The sequence below is a fragment of the Suricata suricatta genome, chromosome 10, assembly GCF_006229205.1.
Source record: "Suricata suricatta isolate VVHF042 chromosome 10, meerkat_22Aug2017_6uvM2_HiC, whole genome shotgun sequence".
Lineage (NCBI taxonomy): Eukaryota > Metazoa > Chordata > Mammalia > Carnivora > Herpestidae > Suricata > Suricata suricatta.
In genome coordinates, this window is record NC_043709.1 from 72123737 (window position 1) to 72134077 (window position 10341).

Consider the following 10341-nt stretch of genomic DNA (forward strand, 5'->3'; position numbering starts at 1 on the left):
AGTCATCTTCCTTCTTCCATCCTCCCTCTCTCTTCTTACAGTCTACCCAACCAAAGAATCAACTCATTACCAAGTTCTTTAAGTCTATCTTCTATCGTAAGAATTCCCTTTGAAGTAGGTCCCCCATTCCTATTGTATTCAGAACCCAATCATCTCTCACCTGGAATGCAAACAAAATTGTTTAATGTTTTGCTTGGCTCAAATCCCTCCCTAACTGTCTTGCATTATATTTCTAAAACACAAATGTGATCCTGTAAATCCCATGCTAAAATCCTCTAAGGTCTTTTCATACTGTTCAGCCTGACAAATAAGACACTTTACAAACTCACTTCATGAACCTCCTCAGCCCCACTCACTCCATGCACTGCCTCAACTCCAAACATGCTAAATTCTTCTGCTCAGCACTAAACATTTTCTTGGGTGTCCCTTTGCACTTGCACCAGCTGCATGGAATGACCTTGCCCCTTCCCACACCATACATATTCCTGCCGTAATTCAAGAAATAACCACAAATAGCACCTATTCTGTCAATAAAAACAAGTACTAGAGTAGGATGGTAGTGGTAGTAAACACATCTCTAGCACATCACGTGTCATACACGGTTGAAGCAAGTCACTCTAACAACACATTTAAACCCACCATGACCCCATAAGGTAGGTGTGACCCCCATTATAGAGATAAGAAGACTAAAGCACAGAAAGGTTAAGTGACCTAAAGTGACTCTGTTCAAGGTCCAACAACTAATAAGAGGCAGAGTGGATTACTTAGGCAGTTTATGTCCATGCTCCCAAGTCCTTCGAATGGGTATGGCTACTCTCTTCTCTAATGTTCCTGTAGTGGTTTTTTGTTTTGTTTTGTTTTTTTGTCATATCCCTATTACAATATTGTTCTTACTAAATTGAAATGATTTCTTATACTACTTTTTATGTCTTTGCCTGTCCTGTCCAATTCAGTAGCCACCTAGCACATGTGGCTTTTTAAACTTGTTTAAATTAATTAAAAATATATTAAATTAAAATTTGGTTTCCTATATTTCGGGTGTTCAATAGCCACGTATGGCTACTTGCCATAATATTGACAGGGGCAGCATTTCCTTCATTGTAAAAAGTTATATTGGACTGTGGTGCTGGACTGTGAACATCTACATTATAAGAAGCTTTCCTTATCTGCTTTAGAATTCTCTGGAGGCCAGCACAACAGTAAGTGCCCAAAAGCTATTAAATCAGTTAACTAATAAGCCAAACAATGAAAACAATCCATAAGTCAACCTCTACTAAGTATCTGAAATGAACTTTCAAACACATCAAAAACTGCCCTAACAGTGCAAAATTCTTAACGTTATATGGAAAATACTAAAGTAACCAGTCTTTTCAAGACCCATGTCAAATTTTCTAATTGTCTGCAAATTGCTGACATCAACATATTCCACTGCTGGGAGATTTTTCAAATTCATAAACTCTCAGTTTCCTGTCCATTGTGAAGGGAAAACAAACAAAAAAGAAAAAAAAGGCTCCCAGGGATGGGTTTAAAATAAATCACGGTTAAGACTAGTTGGCACATTCCATTACATATTTTAATAACAGGCTGTGTTGAGGACCTTCTGGCCTTCCCTACCCCTCTCCTTCCAGGCTCTGACGGTCACCCTCCTTCTTCCTCTTTCTCCTATCCGTCCTCATTACTTAACCGGGCCAGTGATGTCATTTAAAATCTTTCCACCCCACAGGTTCAACCCTTATCATGCTTAGCATTTGCAACTGAATACATGCTATTCTCTCCACCTAAAGCCCCTACACCACTTGGAGGGGGAAAACCCCTCCCTATCATCATGATTAGCTCCCCTCGGAGCAACCTCTCTTCTCAGAACCTTATATAATAGCAGGTGTCCATCACAGCAATGATCACGACTACTGCACTGAACCAAGATTCTTTGTGTTCAGATACATAATCCCACAAGCAGAAGTGTCCTCAAAGAAAGAACCTGATATGTGGACTCAGACCCTGTTTCCACTAGTTATTGGCTGAGGCCATCTCTTTGTGCTTCAATGTCCGTCACTAGAAAACTGAGATCAAATACCTATCTTAAGAGACATTCTTAGGATTACATTTTAAAAAGCATGTGAAGTATTTTACATGTGAAGCCTGGCATCTAGCACACATTCAAGAGGCAATGTGACGTATTTTTAAAATATTACTATTATGTCACACCCTAGGATTTACAGAAAACATATTAAAGATATAATGGAGAAAGATAATAAGGACAAGGACATGTACAGCCAACAAGCTAATGGGGCCAGATTTGGGGAGCAAAGCTGGGGACAGAAATTAGGTTTGGGACAAATATATAAGGTGATGCTTAAGGCCAAAGATATTGTGTGGGATTTTTGAGAGATAAAGTAATAGAGAAAAGAGATAAGGCGAGAAAACAGAAACAGAAAAAATCTTGGAGATCTCTGATAGTTAGGTTGTATTATATTCTTAAACTTTAAAAAGACATTTGGTAAATCATTTAAAATGCTTTGAGCCAACATTAAAAGTATGCATGTGTATACATTACCTGAAGTTAGGAGCAGATCTAAGGCCTTCAGTCCCACTGTCAACAGGTTTACACTGGCATTATGAACTGTTAGCATTTTAAGAATCAGTCTGCAATTAAAAACAGAAATGAAGAGTGAATTATCAAACCTAGCTGTTTGTTTTGTCATCTTTGTGTTTCACTCACCTATATTTTCACTCATTTCACTGTATTTCATTTCCTACATTGAAGCTTTTGTGGTTTTCCTTCCATTAAAACCAAGCCAGACTTATAATAATTAAGAGGGAAATATTATGAGTTTCAATTAAAAAGTTATACCTTTTTCCTATAATATTCAAATTCAATTGTTAATTACTTTTACCCAACTCCATATCCAAAATATCATGAAGAATTATATGCATTGAGGTGAAGCCCATTTTTATGTGTGATATAAATTTGTGAATTACATGTTATGCATGTTGATACATTAAAATATAAAGAGATGTAATAAAGATGTAGTTTGTTCAGTAATTAAGAATCCATCTGAATATTTAAATCACTGTTTTTTTTTTACTAATTTTGAAAGAGGAATTAACAATATTTTATCATAGTGAACTTAGTATTATCAATGATATTCAATTAGTTCAAATCCGTTAAATTTCTCCCTGAGCTAATCAATTCTAAAATATACCATTTTTAGTCTATTAGCAATATTTAGTTTTCCATCATTAGAAGACAGGGCCTGGTGACATTCACATGCTCCGGTGGAAAAAAGTCCTTGAATATGGGGACATTATGTTTTACAATAAAGTTTGCCGGGAATGATCTACCATGCTCCACTACAGAAAGCAGTCTGTCTACCTTGTTCCCACTACTTCAGGCCTAAAATAGGAGTGTAATAAATGATGAGTGGAGGGTAACTGAATAGTTGAACAAATGAGTGAATGACCGACTGAATGAATGAACGAGTGAATGAGACCCTACAGAAATGTTTACATAATTTAATTTGAACAGTTGGTTTGTACTAGAATATGACTAGATAGGTTTTCTGAAACTCCCTAAAGTTATAGATTGCTAATCTTTGGGGATCTGGGAAATTCTCAACCAAACCAAGGGGCATGTAATATTTCAGTTACTGTTTACAGTTATACTTCATATGATTCCACATTAAATGTCGTGTACTTTAGAACTGACTCATAGAATTTCAGAAAGTAGTTTGGATATGAGAACATACAGTAACTGTGAATATGTACTTTTCAAAAAGCTCTTTAGATACTGGAAACTGGAGATCAGCAACACATGAAACATCAAAGAGAGAAAAACAATTAAGCACAGATATGCTCACCTATTAACAAACAGCTCTGATTTGTTTAAATTTGCAGTAATGGCTGATACAAACAACAAAAAGATGTTACATTTGTTTTGCATAAAAAATGTTTTTCACAAGCTATATGTCATCGAAAGCAATCGCTATTGCTTCTCTGTGGTAAAGAAAAGTCACGTTAGGTATATGGAACATCCAAAGTTAATGAATGACAGAAGATAATTTTTAAATGTCAAGGAAAAAAGTTACCTAAAAAAGATTTTTCTTCAGAAAATTTTTTCTTAACTAATTATGGCTAAAGAAGTGGTCTCATCTATGAAGTCATTATGTTGCAAATTGCCATAACTAACAGAGCTGGTAAAACAGCTATCATGATTTGGCTGCAGATGTGCTGAAAGGTAATTTCCTCTTTTTTCTTCATTTCGAAAGCTGTGGTTTAAGCTCATAAATATAGATGTATGAATATAGAGAAATGTACTCTTTAAAGACAGTAAAGCATAAACTTTGGAATTACTATTTACGGAACTTTTCAGTACCCATAATTTTTTAAGAACTAGTGGTTTGTATCAGTTCTACAATTAAAAATTAAAACACTTCTTAGTTTGAATTCACAAGTAGTCATCAAAAATCTGCAACTGAATCAACTGCATAACTGTATCATTAAATTACTAAAATAATAATAGCACCTCAATTCTACCTCAAATGCCAGCTTTCTAATTCAATTATAGAATATACTCCTGAGTTGAAAGCTCCCTATAAATGTAAGTCATTGATTCAGGAAAAAAATCTGTATTTTAAAGGATTTTATGAGATTGGCTTGGATTACAAATATAGGATATATAAAGGGTAGGGTTGGCATATGTCCAGGTAAATAATGAAGGTTGTTTTTACACATCTGTCATACTTACTGGTGAACCCCCAGTATGTCCCAATCATGTCCAATATCCTGAGGTCCCATTAAGCTCTGCATTGTATTTGGGCAGATTTCTATTAATTTGCATAGAAGTGACCAACCCACCTAAAAGCAAGAAAACCAAATATTCACAATTTTTAAACATGCTAATGGAACATATTCATCCTTAGTGGAAAAGATGACTACATTATTTTTAAATAATTATTTTAAAACAAAATGATATCCTAAAATGCTTACTGAGGAAAGCAAGCCATATATTTAAAATACATTTCTCTCCAAATATCATATCAAAAGTGCATACAAAAAATAGTAAAGTGTTTCTGACTGGTCAAGAAAATAGATTGTCTATTATCTAAATAAAAAGAAATAAAGTAAAAAATAAAATGAAACACAAAAAGTAGTTTCAGAGGACATACTAAGATTATGAAGTGTAAGATTTTTACGTCACATCTACATGACAGTGGTAGGGAAAAAATGAAGTGGTTAGAAATGGATGATTTGGGGAAGTGGGAGATTTTGATAGTAAAATAAATTAGGAAAGACTGACCCGCAGGTAGGCTAGCTAGAATAATTAGCAGAGAAATAGAACTGTCTGATAGCAATCTAATATCTGTCACAGGAAAAAGAGAAAAGTACTATAAAAAAGACAGGAGGTAGAATTTCTCAATGGATCCCTCTAGATTTCTATAGAACATCTAAGTACGGATTGATGAGATGTCAACATCGAAAATGCCCCAAGACTTTTTCACATTTCCAAATGAAATACAATCTTACTGATGCATTTTAAATATATCTTCTTTCAGTATGTTCACATGGTATCAATTTGAATAAGCTGCTCTTTACTTCTGAAAAAACACAATTTTTTAAAATACAACTTTTTTAAAATATGGTATTTGAATTTCAAACTAGAGATTAAATTTAACTCACTCTGTTGTATATTCCTCTCTAAATTTAAGGAATCTTCCTTTCTTTCTATACTATACTACAGAACTAGATTGGATAATAGTCACAAAGAAAGAAAACCCAAAGAAAATAGAAAATGCATAAAATAGGTAGCCTCTAGAGATTTATGAAAAAGCGTCGAAGTATGATGTGTGATAAACACCAATATTTTATGAATCCTGACAGTGGGATTCACTGTTGGTGAGAATTACGCAGAGAAGGATAAAATATAGGAAAGGTAGTACTTGAGCCAGATTTCAAAAGAATTAGAAACGTGGTCATTCAAAAAGGGAAATGGAAATCTCGGAAACTGCTAGACTGTGGGGAGAGTAAGGTGCTGAATGGTAAAGATGCTGCTGCAGAGACGGCTTTGCTAGACAAAACTGGATGCATAAATGGACCCAAGTGATGCAGAGCGGAGTAACAGTGTGAGAATTTCTGCGCATCCAGTGAGGAACAATGGCCCAAGTTTGTTGTTTACAGGAATAAACAGGGATAGTTCATAAGATAAAAATGATTCCACAAGATCTTACATTATTTCTGAATCTTTTCTGAATTAAGCATGAATTGCTTTACTGTCATTACATCCTTTTACATAATGTCAAACGGCTTGAAAAGGCGGTAGTTTCTGACAGCTATTTTTACCTATGTTTAAGTAGGACATCCTCCTCCACGTAAGCTGAAGAGACATTGACAATCCAGCTGTCATAGAAACCGGCTATTTTTGTGCTTGCGTAAAATACACTGAGACTTTTCCCCAAGTATTTAAGAAAAAAACATTCGGAACAGCTTCCGGTGGAAAACAAATCACAAATGACGGGGAACGTGCTACTCATTTCTGTACCTGCATGACTGGCTCAAGGAGAAAACCTGTTTTGTTTTGGCTGGTGAATAAGCAGCATCAGTAATTGCTTTGCAAAAGGATTGAGGCAACTGAACCTCTAGGATTAAACAGAACCGCTGGCAGCAGAGCAGAGGTAACAAGTGACCCACTAATCTACTCAATTAGAAGCTTATAATTCAGAGAGAAGGTTCCTATCCTGTGCAGTTATTGTATCGTAATTATTCTGTAAATTCCAGCATTTGATTAATGCACAATGGGAAAGAGTCTAAAGCTTAAAGACGATTTTAGTCACTTTCATTTATTTTGCTCCCTTACTTCAAATGTTGAAACTGTGTGCATAAAGACAAGTAATGTAAAAATTTAGGAGCACAGAGAAATGATAAGAAAAAGGAAAATACAAGACAGCTAGCCTAACTACTAATTCTCTGAAGACTGTCATTTATTAAGGAGCATTCATGAAATATAAAAAGACCCTGAAAATGCAAATTTGGAATCTGGAATATCATGTTAAATGAACTCTGGAAACAAATTGTATTTTTTAAATTTTTTAATGTTTGTTTATTTTTGAGAGAGAGACAGAGTGCAAGTGGAGTAGGGGCAGAGAGAGAGGGAGACACAGAATCTGAAGCAGGCTCCAGACTCTGAGCTGTCAGCAAGGAGCCAGACATGGAGGTTGAACTCATTAGCCACGAGATCGAAGTCGGACATTTAATTGACTGAGCCACCCAGGCGCCCAAGGAAACAAACTTTAATATTTACTTGTGAATTTACCTTACTTACCTTTTTTAAATTCATCATTCATTAAGTTTCAATTCAGCACCTCCAATTAATTCACCATAAAAAGCATTAAAGGATATCTGTATTAATTATGCCTCAAATATAAAAAAAATTTGAAACAAAATAAAAGCCACTTTGTTTTAAGTAGAGTACTAAAATATCAGTAGAGATATTTTACTGCACTGACAGTTCAGAGCCTGGAGCCTCCTTCAGATTCTGTGTCTCCCTCTCTCTCTGCCCTGCTTGCTCTTTTCTCTCTCACTCTTTCTCTCAAAAATAAATACACATTAAAAAAATTTTTTTAATATCAGTAAGAAGACCGGTTTCTACATCCCTTTGATAAGACCAATGATAATTAAAATTGATAATGTAATTGTGTCTGGCTTGGCCACAGTATTTGTAGCAAACCAGTGTGTTTCTTACTTGTACAAAAAGTACAAGGTGAACTACAAGGTGGAAAGCGAATTTGAAGGTATGTGAAGACTTGAGTCCCGGCTCTGTCATTAGCTCTGTGATCCTAAATGAGCTACTTAACTCTGAGGCAAAAATGGCCAGTGAATTTCTGAAAGGGCACTGAGATTCCAGTGAGAATCAAATGATGTAATATACACAGAGCATTTTGCAGACTAATATACGTATGGTGCTAACACTAATAATTCCATTCCATTAAATTACCAAATCAAAAGACAACTCCTTATTTCCTTGCATCCTTTGTCTCTGGTACCCACTGGACAAGGATATTAAGTCCCATTCATAACCACTCCAGACAAGCATGTCCAGGCTTGGGCAGCTTCTAAAACAACGAATGAAGCGGGGCGTGTGTTCCAGCCTTCCCTGGATTCTCAAGTTTAGCACCGTCTCCTCTGCAGCCTGCAGACCAGGCCCTCCCAGGGCCCTGAGGACTCTGAGTGGCACCCAACACGGGGACTCTCTCTACCAAGGACAGAATCCAAGGAAGAGAGGCTGGCAGACAAGGCACTTTTGAACACCGAAGCAAAGGCAATTAAGAAGGGATGATGTGGGTGGAGAGCAATGTGACTCATATTTCATGGGCAAAATTCAAACACTGGGTGCTAAAAGGAACAGTGTCTTTATCATGCCTCCATCTTTTCATGATTTTGTATGATAACCTGAAAATCAATAGTCAGATGGGAAATATTTCAGTTGAAGAAAAATTTTAAAAGCCATTTATCCCAGATAGAAATAACCTCAATGAATGGGGCATCTGGGTGGCTCAGTCAGTTAAGCAGTCAACTTCAGCTGAGGTCGTGATCCTGTAATCTGTGGGTTCAGACCCCACATCAGGCTCTGTGCTGACAGCTCAGAGCGTACACCTGCTTCAGATTCTGTGTTTCCCTTTCTTTCTACCCCTCATGCTCTCGCTCTCTCTCTCTCATTCTCTCTCCAAATAATAAACATTTAAAAATATTTTTTAAAATAAATAAAAATAAAAGAAGCTGGGTGCACGGTTCACCCAAACCAGATATAGCTAGACAGAGAGATGAACATAAAGATGAAGGTAGATGGATACAGATTTGGAGATCTCCAGGTAATTCTTACTTCTATTTAACCTCTCCTGCATTAAGAAACACTGGCTTTCTGACTACACCTTCACAGAATTCAAAGTTCAATTCTCTCTCCCTCCAGCACCCAACAGCATGCAAATGACAAAACTGATTTCAGTTCTCTAAATCTCAAATTCTGCAAAGGAAGTTAATACATTAGGCAATAATTTGTTTTGACTGTAAATCATCCTTAATTATGACTTCAGGAGCCCCCTTTTTAATATATTTAAGGTATTAAGCAAATTTCTGTATTTCGTATGGTACAAATTCTAAGTTCACTTGTTTATTCATTTAACTTATAAGAGAATGGTAACACATCACTTTCTTCAGATAATACAAGGTCCACTACAACTAAAAGCTAGAAATCTGTCTTCAAATTAAAAAAAAAATTTTTTTAAACCTTAAACTTATGAGAATTTGCCAGTTATGTCTTTTTATTATTAAATTTCCTGTTAATTATTCTCCTTTCTCTAACTATTCACAATTGTGTCATCTCTAAGCCATGCTGTACATTGAGAATGATTCTTAGAATAATGTTATTAAATGCTGATGAACTCATCCAGCCAATAACAGAACTAAATCTCAACCCATAATTACTTCCTGCCCACCATCAACCAGATTCTGTAGGTTTGTGGTATAAATTTATTTCAACAAAACCATTAGGGAGCACTTAGGCGGCCCTTTCGCACCATTAACACTTGATAATGCTTTGACAACCCTTCCTTCTTAAAATCGCAGTCAGTGGTTTGTGAAGCCAAATGTCAGAAATAACCCAGAACTTCTGGGTACAATTTATTGACAGAAAAACATCTACTTCCAAAGAGAAAGGGGGATGGGCAACATGAAAACAATTCCTTTACCTGCTGCACACTAGCGACTCTCATATACAAGTCCAAGACGATCAACACGGGCACGTGGACATTTTTGCCTTGAAATAACTTGGAGGCTGGAAAAGAATGGGGGGGGGGAAGCAAAGTCACGATTCACGCACCCCCTTTGGGGTCTGAAACAGGGGGAGGAAACAAAAGTGAGCGCAAGACCTTCCTAGTATTCTCCGCTCCTTTCTGCCCTAAGGAGTAGAGGTTTGTGGCTTCTCAAGGGTCCAGGTCTGTGCAGCTCCAAAGTGAGGGAGAAAGTTTGCAAAGAGGCGGTGGGGGGAGAGGCGGAGGAGGGGAAGGAAACAGTTTTCTTGCAAATGATTACCGTGGTCCGCGTACGTGAACACCAGCATATCCTCCAGAATCTGGACCAGGGTCTCTATCTGCTTTCCCTCCTGGACATTGTTCAGCCTGACTATCAACTTCTTCAGAGTTTCCTCGTCCTCCTCCTCGCACCCCTGACAGCTACCACTGGCCATGGTGCCCCCTGCTCCAAACAGAACGTCCCCTGCCGCACGGAGGCCGCAGCCCGGGGACGGGGCAGGGGCGCCGCCGCTTCCCGCCGGGACCAGCGCAGGTCACCGCC

At 37.1% G+C, this 10341-nt stretch overlaps 1 protein-coding gene across 1 annotated transcript in view; it reads right to left on the reverse strand.

The window, feature by feature from the left end:
- The window catches only part of LRRK2 (leucine rich repeat kinase 2), a 131587-nt gene extending 121252 nt beyond the window's left edge, over window positions 1-10335 (reverse strand). Inside the window, 4 exon segments of the mRNA XM_029955821.1 lie at window positions 2555-2643; window positions 4745-4854; window positions 9738-9823; window positions 10081-10335. Of these exon segments, the coding sequence (XP_029811681.1) occupies window positions 2555-2643; window positions 4745-4854; window positions 9738-9823; window positions 10081-10234 (439 nt within the window). The 5' untranslated portion in view covers window positions 10235-10335.
- Window positions 10336-10341: the final 6 nt, after the last annotated feature.